This window comes from Notolepis coatsorum (genome assembly GCF_963971535.1).
Source record: "Notolepis coatsorum genome assembly, chromosome: 3".
Classification (NCBI taxonomy): Eukaryota; Metazoa; Chordata; class Actinopteri; order Aulopiformes; family Paralepididae; genus Notolepis; species Notolepis coatsorum.
In genome coordinates, this window is record NC_140167.1 from 6,912,976 (window position 1) to 6,930,930 (window position 17,955).

A 17,955-nucleotide genomic window follows, 5' to 3' on the forward strand; every position below is an offset into this window, starting at 1 on the left:
GTTTTACGTTGTTCTCTCTGTTCTCCCCCAGGTTCCTATCCCCGCCTGTCTCTGAGCTTCAAGCTGAAGAGGAACATCGGCTACTTCATCCTGCAGACCTACATGCCCTCCACCCTGATCACCATCCTGTCCTGGGTCTCCTTCTGGATCAACTACGACGCCTCGGCGGCCAGAGTGGCCTTGGGTCAGTGTGCCGTCTGCGTCGTGGGTTTGAATCATCCGGGCCACGACATCCTCTCTTGTGTGTCTTGTGTGTCCATGTCCAAAATTTCATAAAATTCCGTTCAGAAATGAGTGATTAGGAGCGATTTTGGTAAAAAAGTGAGAAAAATAAAAGCACCTTTGAGACCCACTGGTGAGCTAGCTTTCAGACCCACTGGAGAGCTAGCTTGCATATGTTCCATGGGTCTGACGTGTCAGCAGGGCCGGCCCGTGGGTCTGTTCGGCCTTAGGCGAGAAACTTTATTTCATTTATTTATATATATTTTTTGAATGAATGATGTTTATTTTTCGGTCTTGTTTACAGACAAATCAAATACACCTGGTGTGGACTTACAAAAGGAAAAAAATGATCACAAATGTACATATTCAAGGCAAGCTCACACACAAAATCTAAAATCAACGACCGAAAAAAAGGAATAGGCTGAAGCACGTGCTTATTTTTGCCTAACCTTTACAAATTCTTAAAAAACTAAATATATTTTAATATAAGAAAGAAAAACTTAAAATATGCTGCAAGATAGCTATCATTTTTTGAAAGAAAAAACAAAATGTTTGATGTTTTTACTCAAAACTGTACTCCTGAATTATTTAATCCTTTAAATCTCCCCCTGAGAAGTAGACAACTTCAAAAACACCGTGACTGGTGATGAAATTGATTCACCGGACTACATACAAATCCTCTCTCTGCAGATGCCTCATTTCACCAGTCAGTGTTTCTCTCTCTCTCTCTCTATGTGAGTGGGCCGGCCCTTGCGTGTGTCAGGTTGCGCTTACACATGGTCTGAGTGGGAGGGAGAGGGAGCCACAGGCAAGATTTTATGCCAAAATGGAGACCAGAATTGCACCGTGCCAGCGTTTTTCTTTTTATAGACACCCCAAGCTGCGCCAAGCCTGTCTCGGCACACATGGGTTCGTGTTGTCGAGCAGTGGCGTCATTTCAGTGAAAGCCGCGGTATGGCAAGGAATGCGGGGGGGGGGGGGGGGGGGAGGAGGGAGGGGGGGGGGGGGGGATTAGGGGGGGTGAAGGTGGATTGTTTTTGTCAAATCTGTTGTGCAATAGTCCCTTTTGGTGAGTTGTTTTCTATACAATTCACTTATATGACATTTAGGTAACATTAATGGACAAAGGAGACAACTTACCTGGCTGTGTCCCTGAATCACTTGTCTCTGCTGCCCTTTGACATCCCTCCTCCTCATCCCTCCTCCTCCTCATCCCTCCTCCTCATCCCTCCTTCTCATCCCTCCTCTATCATCCTCCTCCTCATCCCTCCTCCTCATCCTCCTCCTCCTCATCCCTCCTCTATCATCCCTCCTCCTCATCCCTCCTCCTCATCCCTCCTCCTCATCCCTCCTCCTCATCCCTCCTACTCCTCCCTCCTCCTCATCCCTCCTCTATCATCCCTCCTCCTCATACCTCCTCCTCATCCCTCCTTCTCATCCCTCCTCATCATCCCTCCTCCTCATCCCTCCTCCTCCTCATCCCCTCTCATCATCCCTCCTCCTCATCCCTCCTCCTCATCCCTCCTCCTCATCCCTCCTCCTCCTCATCCCTCCTTCTCATCCCTCCTCCTCATCCCTCCTCCTCCCTCCTCCTCCTCATCCCTCCTCCTCATCCCTCCTCCTCATCTCTCCTCCTCATCATCCCTCCTCCTCATCCCTCCTCCTCCTCCCTCCTCCTTCTCATCCCTCCTCCTCCTCATCCCTCCTCCTCATCCCTCCTTCTCATCCCTCCTCCTCATACCTCCTCCTCATCCCTCCTCCTCATCCCTCCTCCTCATCCCCCCTCCTCATCCCTCCTCCTCCTCCCTCATCCTCATCCCTCCTCCTCCTCCTCCTCATCCCTCCTCATCATCCCTCCTCATCATCCCCCCCTCCTCATCCCCCCTCCTCATCCCTCCTCCTCATCCCTCCTTCTCATCCCTCCTCCTCCTCCCCCCTCCTCATCCCCCCTCCTCATCCCTCCTCCTCATCCCTCCTTCTCATCCCTCCTCCTCCTCCCTCCTCCTCATCCCTCCTCCTCCTCCCTCCTCCTCATCCCTCCTCCTCCTCCCTCCTCCTCATCCCTCCTCCTCATCCCTCCTTCTCATCCCTCCTCCTCATCCATCCTCCTCCTCCTCCCTCCTCCTCCTCCCTCCTCCTCAACCCTCCTCTCTCATCCCTCCTTCTCATCCCTCCTCCTCCTCCCTCCTCCTCATCCCTCCTCCTCCTCCCTCCTCCTCATCCCTCCTCCTCATCCCTCCTTCTCATCCCTCCTCCTCATCCATCCTCCTCCTCCTCCCTCCTCCTCCTCCCTCCTCCTCAACCCTCCTCTCTCATCCCTCCTCCTCATCCCTCCTCCTCATCCCTCCTCCTCATCCCTCCTCCTCCTCCCTCCTCCTCATCCCTCCTCCTCCTCATCCCTCCTCCTCATCCCTCCTCCTCATCCCTCCTCCTCCTCCTCCTCCTCCTCATCCCTTCTCCAGTCTCTTTCTAAATACCCCCCTGCTTCAGTAGTTGCCCCTCTGTCTCTCTGCTCTACAGTCAGGCTTCAGGGTGCAGCAGGGAGTTGTGCAGCGCTTTGCCAAACGTGCGGAACAACGCGGTCCCTGACGTGTTTACAGCGCGCAGCTGTCCACCAGTGTCACCAGTTTAGTTTAGTTTAGTTTGACTTACTTTGACTTAAGCCTTTGCACTCCCTGTGGAGCATATAGGCCACTGACGATTTCTTTCCATGTTGCGCGGTTGTTGGCCTCCCGAAACGATGTTGTGCCATCCCAGTCCAGCCTCTTTCATTTCCCCTATTAGTTTAGTTTACTCAGTTAATTTGATCAGGCACAGTGCATATCAATCAACAGTTTATACATTTATAAAATAAATGAATACAAATTTAAAAGAAAACTGTAAATATGCCAACATTAGCAGGGTTGCTAGTTTTCAGTTGTAGGGGCTGGGCTAGATGTTTAAGCCAGAAAATAAACAGAAAAATAGAAGGACATTAGAGCTAATATAAAAACTAGGTATGTCCGATATTATCGGCCTACCGATATTATCGGCCGATATCGGCATTAAAATGTGATATCGGAAAATATCGGTATCGGTTTTAAATTTATTTAATTCTTTTTTATTTTTTTTTTTTTTTTTACATTTTTATAACCTTTATTTACCCAGGCAAGCAAGTAAGAACAAATTCAGATTTTATTTATTGTCAAAAGTATGCATAATGTTGTGTTAATTCCACAACAAGAGATATGTAATGTTAATTACCTGATTATTCAGTTTTTTGGGGGGAAAAACCCTGCATATATAGGTATCGGTTGATATCGGTATCGGAAATTAAGAGTTGGACAATATCGATATATCGGTATCGGTAAAAAAGCCAATATCGAGCATCCCTAATAAAAACAGTTTAAAACATATTCTGTACATTCACTCACTAGGCATTCGTGCATCTATAAAAAAAACAGTGTACAGGGACAAATCAAAGCTATACGTGTATAAACACCGTATAGGCAGGCACACATATGGCAGGCACACGTATACATAAAGAGACATATACATGATCCTAAATAACATAACCACCAGGGTTACCATGGTTACCAGGGGAGCGGGGGGGGGGGGGCGTGGCCGGTGGAGCGTGGCGTTACACACGTGGAGCGGCGCTCTTCACCGCGGCGCCCAGGGACCCTGAACGCACCATCTGCCTTCTCATGTCTGATGGCAGCTTGAGTATGCATGACGCGCTCCATTACTGTACGCTGACTGCTGTGTGCGTCTCACGCATTGTTGACCACCGCTGCTGCCGTGTACACACTCTGGTACCCATACTGTACGACCTCTGAACTCTGGTACCCATACTGTACGACCTCTGAACTCTGGTACCCATCCTGTACGACCTCTAAACTCTGGTACCCAACTGTCTTATACTCTATTTATACATATCTACTGTCTACAACTGTCTTATACTTTATTTATACCTATCTACTGTCTCCACTGTCTACAACTGCCCTACACTGTAATCATAACTACCTACCTCGAACTATAGTCTACCCATATAACTATGTATGAGCATGTACAATAATGCTGCATGTACCCTATATATATATTTATTTGTACTGTATCTACATTTATCCACATCTGTCTGAATATACCTGCATATAATATGTCTTTCATACCTGCATTATATACTATATCTATATCTATATCTGTATATATCCCTTACCTACTCTTACTATTTATATCACTGGCCAGTATGAGTTACTACCATAGTGTCTTTATACCTGTATCACTGTACATAATAATACTATACATTCTTCTTCTTCTTCTCCTTCTTCCTCCTCTCATTCTCCTTCTTCCTCCTCCTCCTCTCCCTCTTCCTCCTCCTCTCCCTCTTCCGCTCCCTCCTCTTCTTCCTCCTCTCCCTCCTCCTCTCCTTCTCCCTCCTCCTCTCCCTCCTCTTCCTCCTCCTCTCCCTCTTCCTCTACCTCCTCCTCTTCCTCCTCTTCTTCCTCCTCCTCCTCTCCCGCCTCCTCTTCCTCTTCCTCATCCTCTCCCTCCCCCTCTTCCCTTCCTTTTCTCCCTCTTCCTCTCACTCTTCTTCCTCCTCCTCCTCTCCCTCTTCCTCTCTCTCCTCCTCCTCCCCCTCTTCCTATCCCTTCTCTTCTCCCTCATCTCCCTCCTCCTCTTCCTCTTCCTCCTCTCGCTCCCCCTCTTCCTCCTCCTCCTCTCCCTCTTCCTCTCCATCTTCTTCTTCTTCCTCCGCCTCTCCCGCTTCCTCCTCCTCTCCCTCTTCCTCTCTCTCCTCCTCTCCCTCTTCCTCTTCTTCTCCCTCCTCTCCTCCCCTCCCTCCTCTTCCTCTCCCTCCTCCTCTTCCTCCTCCTCCTCTCCCTCTTCCTCTCTCCCTCCTCTTCTTCTCCCTCTCCCTCCTCCTCCTCCTCCTCCTCCTCCTCTCCCTCTTCCTCTTCCTCCCTCCTCTCCTCCCCCTCCCTCCTCTTCCTCTCCCTCCTCCTCCTCCTCCTCTCCCTCTTCCTCTCCCTCTCCCTCTCCCTCTCCCTCTTCCTCTTCCTCTCCCTCCTCTCCTCCCCCTCTTTCCTCTTCCTATCCCTCCTCCTCTCCTCCCTCTCTCTCTCCTCCTCTCCCTCCTCCTCCTCCTCCCCCTCTCCTCCTCCCCCTCCCCCTCTTCTTCTCTCCTCCAGGGATCACCACGGTGCTCACCATGACCACCATCAACACCCACCTGAGGGAGACGCTCCCTAAGATCCCGTACGTGAAGGCCATCGACATCTACCTGATGGCCTGCTTCGCCTTCGTCTTCCTCGCCCTGCTGGAGTACGCCTTCGTCAACTACATCTTCTTCGGCCGCGGGCCGCAGCTGCAGAAGAAGGTGGCGGAGAAGGCGGCCAAGACCAACAACGAGAACAAGAGGCTAGAGGGGAACAAAGTGCAGGTGCTGTGGATAACATTCAGCCACTAGATGGTGCTGTAGATAACATTCAGCCACTAGATGGTGCTATAGATAACATTCAGCCACTAGATGGTGCTATAGATAACATTCAGCCACTAGATGGTGCTATAGATAACATTCAGCCACTAGATGGTGCTATAGACAACATTCAGCCACTAGATGGTGCTATATAGATAACATTCAGCCACTAGATGGTGCTATAGTATAGATAACATTCAGCCACTAGATGGTGCTATAGATAACATTCAGCCACTATATGGTGCTATAGATAACATTCAGCCACTAGGTGTTAAAAGTGCTCTAGATAACATTCAGCCACTAGGTGTTAAAAGTGTTATAGATAACATTCAGCCACTAGATGTTAAAGGTGCTATAGATAACATTCAGCCACTAAATGTTAAAAGTGCTATAGATAACATTCAGCCAATAGATGTTAAAAGTGCTATAGATAACATTCAGCCACTAGATGTTAAAAGTGCTATAGATAACATTCAGCCACTAGATGTTAAAGGTGCTATAGATAACATTCAGCCACTAGATGTTAAAGGTGCTATAGATAACATTCAGCCACTAGATGTTAAAGGTTCTATAGATAACATTCAGCCACTAGATGTTAAAGGTTCTATAGATAACATTCAGCCACTAGATGTCGTACACTTGAGACAGAAACAAAATGGCCGCACCACTGAGACACGGTGTCCTTGCTAAAAACTAAAATGGCCACACCACTGAGACGCTTGACCTTGACATTGACCTTGCTTCCTCAGGTGGACGCCCACGGCAACATCCTCCTGACCAACCTGACCAACGAGATGGGCGGCGGCGGCGACATGATGGGCGCCCTCAACGACCCGCGGGCCACCATGTTCTCCTACGACAGCGCCAGCATACAGTACCGCAAGCCCATGGCCAGCCGGGACCTGTACGGCCGGCCGGCGCTGGAGCGCCCCACGGCCCACAAGAAGGGGGGCCGCCTCCGCAGGAGGGCCTCGCAGCTCAAGGTCAAGATCCCCGACCTCATGGACGTCAACGCCATAGACAAGTGGTCTCGCGTCATCTTCCCCATCGCCTTCACCTTCTTCAACCTGGTCTACTGGCTTTACTACGTCAACTAGGGCAGGCAGGGGGGGTGGGGGTCCGTGGCGGGCTAACGCCCTGCCGGCATTTTGTTTAAGCTAGCGAGCTAGGTCTTATACAGCGATGGCGAGGTATGGGGGGCGTTCTACTCAAGCCCCTGTTTGTATCACTTCTGTTCTGGAATGAGAGGAGTCAAGGATGTCTTTTCAATGTAAATACAATTTAATATAAAATATATAAATATATATATATATATAATTATACATATATATATATAAATATATATATACATATACATATATGTATATCTATATATATATATGTATAAAAGAGAAGTACAATTTAATAAATTCTCTCACTTTTTGCTGTATTCATCCATACAAAATAGAACTTAGAGAAAAGTAGTATGGACTTGCGGAAGATGCGGTTAAGGTACGGACTCGCATTTCTGAGTATCTTTACTGGTATCTTTACTGGATGGTATGTTTACTGGTATCTTTACTGGTATATTTACTAGATGTTATCTTTACTGGTATCTTTACTGGTATCTTTACTGGTATCTTTACTAGATGTTATCTTTACTGATATCTTTACTGGTATCTTTACTGGTATCTTTACTAGACAGTATCTTTACTAGACAGTATCTTTACTGGTATCTTTACTAGACATTATCTTTACTGGTATCTTTACTGGTATCTTTACTGGTATCTTTACTGGTATCTTTACTAGTATCTTTACTGGATGGTATCTTTACAGGTATCTTTACCGGATGGTATCTTTACTAGACACTATCGTTAGACAACCATGTTTCATTTATTAACTACTTTTTCCTCACATTAGTTCCTCTCACTCTTTGCATGCGGACTGAACACGGCTTTGATTTGCTTTTGAAAGTTTCAAAAAGAAAACAACACAAATGAAGAGAAACAAAACAAACAAACAGAACAACAAGGAGCCCAGGTGCAAAAACATGGGTCTGAAAGATGATTCTCACCTCGGCGGAGACAGTGGGTGATCTTGTGAGTCTTCCCCCTCCCTCTGCGGAGGCGGGTGATCTTGTGATTCTTCCCCCTCCCTCTGCGGAGGCGGGTGATCTTGTGATTCCTCGGCCTCCCTCTGCGGAGACGGGTGATCTTGTGATTCCTCGGCCTCCCTCTGCGGAGACGGGTGATCTTGTGATTCCTCGCCCTCCCTCGGCAGGAAAAAATGCCATTTTGGGATTCGAAAGTTCAACTTTCCAAGGTTGGCGTTGGCGGCGTTTATAGGGAAAGACTTTGGGTTTGAGTCCTCTCCCCATGCAGCACGTTCCGGGCCTGGTTTTGTTCAAGCTAACGGCTGAGTTGATCCTCACGGAGTGTTTTTAGGCAATGTTCTCGTCGTGTTTAAAAACCCTCCCCCTTTTGACGAGTCAGTTTGTGAGTTGAGGGTCAAGGGTCATGGGTTGAGGGTCCAGTGTCGAGGGTCAAGGGTCAACGCTGGCCTTCAGACATACATGTGAGACATGATTTCTTCCTTAGGTTTATTTGCATGTGTTTTACCTGCTGTTTTACACTGTAAAAAAACAACAGTCTGTTTTCCTTTACTTTCTGTAAGAAAAAAGAGAAAAGCTTTGCAGGGCTCGTACCAGGCTTCTCTGTATTATAATCATTATACTGTATGCTTTTGAACAATCATTGCATTTTAGGGGGGGGGAGGGTGAAGTACAGGGCAGATGTTTTAATTGGAAACCTGACGAAAAAGAAAAAAAAATCAATTTGTTCAAATTTGTATCTCTATCGGTATTCTCACAGCGTCTGTGAGCATGTAAAAATGTAATTTTCTTTAAAAGAAATCAGGTAAGAATGACTTATGATGTCACCATGCTATCAAAAACATACAAAAAAACAAAGTGTAAGCCCTGATGACACACGCTGGTGGGGGAGGGGGGGTGGGGGCGAGAGGACGGAACAGGATGTCCAGTATCTGTCGTGATAAAAAGTATAGATATTAGATACAAACATCTTCATTCAAAAAAACTACTGGATCCCAAGCGTTGGCATTAAAGTGTGGGAGTTAAATGGAAAAATCCACCCTAAAATAGAAATGTATTTCTATAATATTGTACAGTTTTGATTTGTGAATATGTGTTTTTCTGATAGATAACACGGACAGGATTGTAGGGAACAAATCCTAGGACACTATGACAGACCCTGTGGCAAGACATGGGATACATGTTCCGCTTCAGAGCTGTAAGACACGTTTTAAAGGTTCTATAGATAAGATTCAGCCACTAGATGTCGCACTAGAGCACCAGCATGTCATTTATCCAATCAGGTGCATCGTTCCACGTGAGGTAATGGGGAGTAGGGCGGGGCTTTATGCAGCAACATGTCAACAACAACATTAATTTTGGACCCGCCAAGGTTTTTTGGGGGGGGCGGGGGGGGAGCAATACTAGTAAAAAAATATTAAATACATATCATTTTGTACATAAATATTTGTATCTATAGCACCTTTAAATAAAACTGGATGCAATATCTCAACTCTGGGAGACAATTTACTGTGTTAATAGATGTTGACTGAACTTTCTAAGATCGTTGGAATAGACAATGTAAATTCTGTTTTTGGGTGGATTTGCCCTTTTAATATTACAACGTTGTGAGGAAGCCCAGGTGTCTGTCAGCGCCTCCCTAACCTCTGACCTCCCTGACCTCTCTGACCTCACTGACCTCACTGACCTCCCTGACCTCACTGACCTCACTGACCTCCCTGACCTCACTGACCTCCCTGACCTCACTGACCTCACTGACCTCCCTGACCTCACTGACTTCACTGACCTCCCTGACCTCACTGACCTCCCTGACCTCGTAGGTGTGTTTGCACTTGTACTGTAGTAACTAAAGGGTCCATGTCACATAGGCTTCACCCTCTGGCGCCACCTGATTGGCTAAGCCCCTGTGTGCGAGTATTGAAAAGAGATTGCATATCCGTGACCTAACAGAGCATCATCAGCGCCTATATGCTCCCTGTTTCTTTCACAATGACCTGCCTGCTTACGACGACCCACGCCGCCGACTACAGCCTTTCCACTTGTCCAGGGACTACAGATGAAAACGAGCCTTCTTTTATTATAATGTTTAAAAATGTTTGCCTTTCTATTTTTTTTTCTCTCCCATCATCCCCCAATTTAGTCATTATGCCAATTCCCTTCCTGGTCGTTGCGCGCATTGACCAGCACATGTTACCCTGAGTCGCTGTCCTCTAGAGGGCTTTGATCACAGAACCCAGTCACTGCAGATGCCATCGCCTCCGAGCTCCTGAAGAACCGTCGTTACCCAGACGCAGACAAAGATGTTACCCGCCTGATAGCGCGGGAAGTGTCATCCCTCTCCAAGGTGGCCAGTGCAGATTCCAACCTCTCAGGAGAGTTCACAGCAGATGAACTCGGTGAGGCCATGAGTAAAGCTCAAGACGGGCAAATCTCCAGGCCGTGACAACATCCACCCGGAGTTTATCACCCACCAGAGCACAACAACATCTGACTGGCTCTGTGCATTCTTCTCTGCATGCTATCAGAGGTGCAAGATCCCCAAGACCTGGCGTTGTGCTTCTGTAATTGCCCTGCCAAAGCCAAACAAACCTGCGGAAGACCCCAAGGCATATCGACCCATCTCGCTGCTCTGTGTTCCATTTAAGATATTGGAAAGAATGATCCATAGCCGCATTGAGCCAGTAATTGACACACAGCTCCCACAGGAACAGGCCGGTTTCCGACGTGGTAGATCAACAGTGGACCGGTAACACTACTGTCTCAAGACATCGAGGACAGCTTCCAGGCTAATGAGAAAGCGGGGGTAGTGTACCTGGACCTGACTGCCGCGTACGATACTGTCTGGCACCGTGGACTCCACCTGAAGCTGATGAGGATGGTACCTGATCGGCATATGGTGAAGTTTATTATGGAGATGCTGTCTAACCGCAGTTTTGTCCTACACACCAGCGATGGCCAGCTGGTCTTCTCGGCAGCGGAGTACTGTGCCCCAGTCTGGAGCAGAAGCCCACACGTTAAAAAAGTTGATGCGGCTACTAACAACGCCCTCCGGATCATCACTGGATGCCTGAAGGCTACTAGACCCGTCTTCCTGCTGCCAGTCCTTGCAGGAATCGCACCAGCTGGCCTACAACGAGAGGCTGCCACTCTCACCCTAGCAAGGAAAGCAGTGAAGCATGACTGGCACACCCTACACAACACCACAACAACAACAGCACCTATGAGCAGACTCAAGTCCCGCCACCCCTACAACAAGGTGGCACAAGAGATGCTCCGTTCCACCACTGAGGACCTATCCAGAAATGGATGGCTGGCGGCAGCCTGGAAGAGAGAGTGGGAGAGTGCTGGGCCAACCCGTATCCACCACTACATCTGGGATCCAGGAGATGGCGCCACAGGAGACGATCTTCCATGCCGGCAATGCATTCTGCTGAACCGTTTAAGATCTGGGGTCGGTCGCTTTAAAGCATCATTAAAGAAGTGGGGCCTGGCAGACAGTGCTGCATGTGAGTGTGGAGACCCTGAGCAGACTGTTGACCACATCCTGACCATCTGCCCCCTATACAAACCACCCTCGGAAGCCAGCCTCTTTGATGTGGGACCAGAGTTAAGGGCATGGCTACAAGATACGGAGTTGGACCTCTGACGTTACACGAAAGAAGAAGAAGATGTTTAAAAATATTTTCCTTTCTATTTTTTTTTCTCTCCCATCCCCCAATTTAGTCATTATGCCAATTCCCTTCCTGGTCGTTGCGCGCATTGACCAGCACATGTTACCCTGAGTCGCTGTCCTCTAGAGGGCTTTGATCACAGAACCAGAGTTACAGTATGAATAGATAGATACAGTAGATAGATAGATAGATAGATAGATAGATAGATAGATAGATAGATAGATAGATAGATAGATAGATAGATAGATAGATAGATAGATAGATAGATAGATAGATAGACGTCTATCTCCTGACTTCACGTCTGACTTCACGTCTGTCTCTTGACTCCACGTCTAACTTCACGTCTGACTCCTGACTTCACGTCTGACTTCACGTCTGTCTCCTGACTCCACGTCTGACTTCACGTCTGTCTCCTGACTTCACGTCTGACTCTTGACTCCACGTCTGACTCCTGACTCCACGTCTGACTTCACGTCTGACTCTTGACTCCACGTCTGACTCCACGTCTGACTTCCTCGCTGATGTTCACACGAAGACGCCCCCCCCACCTCTAAGGTTGACTGTAGGAACAAGATGTTCCAGTGGTTGATGTGATATGATATATTGATGTTGAGTCCCGAGAGCTTCCCTATATTCAGCCAGACCAATCAGACGGTCCGAAAAGGTCTCTAGTGATATTATCTACAACTACTATTGGTAAAAAGGCTAAAAATATTAATAACTAATTATGTCATCTGCTACAGTTATTCATTTTGGTGGTCATGCCACAAATATGACCCAAATTAATTATCACTTGCGCTGATCATGTTATTCTTTTTGACAGACAGTATTCTGCCGTGTGATTGGGTAAAGTAACTGGTCCTGCTGAGATTAACCCCGAGCCACCAGAACTCACCAGAACTCACGTTTGGAGGGAAAACGCAGACTAGACATATGGACTTGCTTGTTTTATCAGGGCTTAACAAAAAAAATGCAAAAGCAGATAGGCTTCTACATGACACAATAGTAGCAGGTTTCTCTTTCCTCATGGCTGAATATTGTGCCTTTAACGAGAATCTCAATATTTTCACAGGGTTCAAACTTAAAACTTATATCTAGTGAGTAGAATTTAAACGAATCAACTTGTACTTTTTTTAGAAGAAGAAGAAGAAGAAGAACAATAACAACAACAATTCAAAGGAGAAGAGGAAGGAACAAACCAAAACGGGCGAGGAGGGACACTGGAGGGAAACCTTTTCGGAGAGAGAGAGAGAGAGAGAGAGAGAGAGAGGCTTATAAAAAAAAACAATTACAAAAAGTACCATTATCTCAAAAAAGATTAGTAGATTGTTAGTCAAGACATTCCAGCATTCTGATGACAATCCATGAATTCGATGGTGAAAAAAACAAAAATAATAACAACCCACCCGCGAGTTTGTGTTTCACCAGGTTGTTCCGCAACGCTGCCAGAGAGAGAGAGAGAGACAGAGAGACAGAGAGACAGAGACATAGACAGAGAGAGAGACAGAGGCAGGCAGAGAAAGATAGAGAGAGAGAGAGAGAGAGAGAGAGGCAGGCAGAGAAAGAGAGAGAGAGGCAGAGAGAGAGAGGCAGACAGGCAGAGAGAGAGAGAGAGGCAGGGAATTGACGGACTGGGGACTGAGGAAAAAAAAAAGAAAAAAAAATACACCTTTTCTTCACATCTTGAACTCAAAGCAGCCGGACGGAGGACATGTGTCTGTGTCTCCGCAGACAGACGGACGGAGGACATGTGTCTGTGTCTCCGCAGACAGACGGACGGAGGACATGTGTCTGTGTCTCCGCAGACAGACGGACGGAGGACATGTGTCTGTGTCTCCGCAGACAGACGGACGGAGGTCCTTTAACATTCTCCTCCCGGCGCCCCGCCAGGAAGGACAGCGAGGACAAGTGGCTGAACTCTATTGTGTCAAATGATCCGTCTTTCTCTCTGCTCTGCGTCTGCTCTCGTGTGGAATGGGTGTGTGCTTGTGTGTGTGTGTGCGTGTGCATGTGTGTGCGTGTGTGTGCGTGTGTGTGTGTGTGTGTGTGTGTGTGTATATACGTGTAAGAGAGAGAGAGAGAGAGGGAACACACAAAATACAAAATCCTTTGTTTGAAAATTGTAAGGACTTCCAAAAATAGAATTCTAATAAAAATGAAACTGACATCCCTACCTAACCAACCCAGACATGTCCCGTCTCCCATCATTTAGAACCCTAACCCTGGTTCTGGACTCTCTGGTTCTGGAGTGTCTGGTTCTGGACTCTCTGGTTCTGGAGTGTCTGGTTCTGGACTCTCTGGTTCTGGACTCTCTGGTTCTGGACTCTCTGGTTCTGGACTCTCGGTTCTGGAGTGTCTGGTTCTGGACTCTCTCACCAGCAGCAGTGATGGAAAGTGTTTTTTGTTTGTTTTTACAAAAAATCTGCTGTTCTTAACCCTTTCAGCGCCAACAACGAGTTAACTCGTGTTAGCCCGCCAATCGTTGAGCGCCAACAAAGAGTTAACTCGTTGTTATGATCCTTATTTCTTTTATTCGCTATTGCCATTCATAATCCATCGAGGCACCTTGTGCAGGCTGTTCTGAATATGTCTGAGCTTGCAGACGGTCGATACCGCCGTCTAACGCCTTGCGGCCGCTATTGCACTCCATTTGAAACGATGTAGTTTGTTTTCTCGGCCGAGCTGCAGCGTGCGGGCGGGGTCTAAATAATCCCACAAGAAAAGCGGTCACCACGGATGCCTCGACGAGTTCATCCGCCCGCCCGTCCATGTGCAATGCTGGATAACGTGGGACAGACTACCGCGACCAGTATTTGGAATGGCGATCGGATCATTCGGATTATTCTTTTTGCATTACATCAGAGACAAGGTAAGGACAGTCTATATCCAATCTTACGTTGATCCGATATTTTCTTCTCCCGCGATCGAAGCTGTCTGTGTGGAATGTGTGTGTGCTGTGTCCCGTTGGTCACATCACGGCACGGATGGGCGCCCCGTTCCAAACCCCCTTTCAGGCGTGCATGAGGAAACATAATAACGATAATCTAGCGTTGATTTCAGGATGATTCGATAATCAGGCGAAAAATGGCAATGTGATAAGTGGATTTAACTAAAGGGCTGTTTTCGCGTCTTTTCCTGGGATTATTCAGAATCACCACAGTATAAAACGGAAGTGTATGGATGAAAAAATACTCTGTTTTTTTGCATGTTGACCAGAAGAAACTCACTGACAATCGACAACGTTATTAGATCCATAGCTATAATATTTAATATAGTTTTAGCACTCGCAAACACGGCATTCTCTCCATTGAACAAAGCGCTGGCTTAAACGGCCTAACGCCCATAGCGACCTCTGGCGTCCATTGTGTTAAAGGGTCACCTCACCAAAAAAAGAAATACAATGCTGATTTATTTCTGCACATACTCTCACCACATCCAACAACTCCAAACAGTTCTGCACATGAATCTAGTCCTTTGAGAGTAAACGAGTTTGAATAAGGCCACCAGTGATGTCATTGGGGACATTTGATCCTTGTGCTGTGTTCATTTCAAACCTTTTTCATTTCAAACCTTTATTTAAACTCGATTTCCCTCGTATACAGTCACGTCGAGCAGAAAAGCAAATACAATCACACAGCATATCAAATCATAACAATAAGACGAGGCAAAGAGCAAGGATAACAAATCAATTAAAACACAACTTGATTGACAAAAGGTTGAAGATCAAGGTGTTAAACTTTGCAACAGGATTTAATTACAGCTCCATGAAATTATAAGCATCCCTATAAGACAAAGCGTTGCTATTTCCTCATCGACATCATTTCACTGAGCTATACTTAACACAACACAACGATTCAATATCCCCGATGACATCACTGGTGGCCTTATTCAAACAAATTTACTGTTGAACTCAATGAATGTGTGCAAAATCGTTTAGAGGTTTTTGGAATGTGTGAGATTATGTGCAAAATAAATCAACATTTGGTGAAGTGCCCCTTTAAGTGCAGTTCTGAGGCACTTGTACTGTAGTGTTTTCACTGTAGAGAACCTCCTACTTTCACTATAGAGAACCTCCTACTTTTACTATAGAGAACCTCCTACTTTCACTATAGAGAACCTCCTACCTTTACTATAGAGAACCTCCTACTTTTACTATAGAGAACCTCCTACTTTCACTATAGAGAACCTCCTACTTTCACTATAGAGAACCTCCTACTTTTACTATAGAGAACCTCCTACTTTCACTATAGAGAACCTCCTACTTTCACTATAGAGAACCTCCTACCTTTACTATAGAGAACCTCCTACTTTCACTATAGAGAACCTCCTACTTTTACTATAGAGAACCTCCTACATTTCACTATAGAGAACCTCCTACTTTTACTATAGAGAACCTCCTACTTTCACTATAGAGAACCTCCTACTTTTACTATAGAGAACCTCCTACATTTCACTATAGAGAACCTCCTACTTTTACTATAGAGAACCTCCTACCTTTACTATAGAGAACCTCCTACTTTCACTATAGAGAACCTCCTACTTTCACTATAGAGAACCTCCTACTTTCACTATAGAGAACCTCCTACTTTTACTATAGAGAACCTCCTACATTTCACTATAGAGAACCTCCTACTTTTACTATAGAGAACCTCCTACTTTCACTATAGAGAACCTCCTACTTTTACTATAGAGAACCTCCTACATTTCACTATAGAGAACCTCCTACTTTTACTATAGAGAACCTCCTACCTTTACTATAGAGAACCTCCTACTTTCACTATAGAGAACCTCCTACTTTTACTATAGAGAACCTCCTACTTTTACTATAGAGAACATCCTGCCTTTACTATAGAGAACCTACTTTCACTATAGAGAACCTCCTACATTTCACTATAGAGAACCTCCTACATTCACTATAGAGAACCTCCTACATTTCACTATAGAGAACCTCCTACTTTCACTATAGAGAACCTCCTACTTTTCACTATAGAGAACCTCCTACTTTTCACTATAGAGAACCTCCTACTTTTACTCCACTACATTTCACGACACCAAAAGACATGCATGGTAGGGACTCCGGACGAAAACTAGCTCATTAGCTAATTCGGACACATTTACATTGATGTGGAAACTGAAAGTATTGATTGATGTGCATTGTCCCTGGGTAATAAATACATAAATAAAATAAATTTAAACTTAAAAACGGCATCAGATGATGTACTGTAGATGTAGGCCTATTTTAACATTTAAAGACTGCCCGTTTTTAGAGGGTGTGATCAGTGCTAGCATGCCACTGCCACATGCCACTCTAACACGACACAGTATGGGTCAACTAGAACAGGGGTTCCCAAACTTTTCAGGCCAGGGCCCAGAAAATAAGGCGTCAGAGAGCCGCGGCCCAATGCACATCGTCAGGCTTTTTTTTTTTTTTTTTTTGCCATGCGACCGATTTTTTAAGACAAATATCACTTCAATCCTATTAAGTTAGTTCAAGTTAGTTATTCATTTATATGTGCTATTTATGAGAGGGCTAACTTGTTGCAAAATAATAATGATAATAATAATAGCCTCATTAAAATACTATTGTTGCTTCGGTTGTTTTCAGCGTTTTATGTGCATAATCTGTTATTTAGTTTGAAATGTTCGTTGAAATAAGTCGATTTTTCGTTTTTGTTTATTTATTAAGTTAATATAAAACCATATAGTCACATTTTAGAATACAATAGAATAGAATTTTAGAATACAACTAGAAACACTGTCCTGGCCTGCTTCTAAGTTCAGTGGCCTGACAAAAAAAATAACAATAAAAAAATAAAAATAAAAAAAATATTTTTATTTTTTTTTAAATCATCTCGCGGCCCACCCGTGGCTGCTCGCGGCCCACCTTTGGGTCGCGACCCCGACTTTGGGAACCACTGAACTAGAAGAACACTGAGTGCAGCGCTAGGTGCTAACAGCCTCCCCACTCTGCTGTTCACATTCTACTGGGGAGATGACAGGAACAGTGTGGCCGCCCGTCTGAACAGACCAGGCTATAGTTCTGTATGGTGGCGCTAGAGAAAAGGTGACCACCAGAATACATAGGTTTCTCCTTCTAGGGGGTCATGAATGTTCACAGCAATCACTGTGACTGTAAGACGAATGCGCCAGGAGAGTCCGAAGACAGCAGACTGGCCCGAATCAAAGCATGTTTGGAAGAAATTATTCGGCCCGATCCCCCAAGACTGATGCAGATGCACCCTGACTGTCGGGACGGCCATTTTGGATCTGAGATAAGGCATCCAGTCTAAACTCACCTTAAAGGGATAGTTGGGATTATTTTTTACATTGTGTGGTATGCGGAACTACTGCCAGAATTCCGACCACGGGACTCAGTGAGTTACTGTAGCTAATGGTGGCATCGCATCAAATACACGACTAGTTACTGTAGATAATGGCATCAAATATACTACTAGTTACTGTAGCTAATGGCATCGCATCAAATACACTACTAGTTACTGTAGATAATGGCATCA

The 17,955-nt window shown here is 45.8% G+C and overlaps 1 protein-coding gene across 1 annotated transcript in view; it reads left to right on the top strand.

The window, feature by feature from the left end:
* The window catches only part of gabrb1 (gamma-aminobutyric acid type A receptor subunit beta1), a gene marked incomplete at both ends in the record, with an annotated part of 17,543 nt that extends 10,766 nt beyond the window's left edge, over positions 1-6,777 (top strand). The window contains 3 exons of the mRNA XM_084310365.1: positions 32-184; positions 5,394-5,644; positions 6,430-6,777. Of these exons, the coding sequence (XP_084166491.1) occupies positions 32-184; positions 5,394-5,644; positions 6,430-6,777 (752 nt within the window). The remainder of the gene's footprint in view (positions 1-31; positions 185-5,393; positions 5,645-6,429) is intronic.
* Between the last annotated feature and the right edge of the window lie 11,178 nt (positions 6,778-17,955).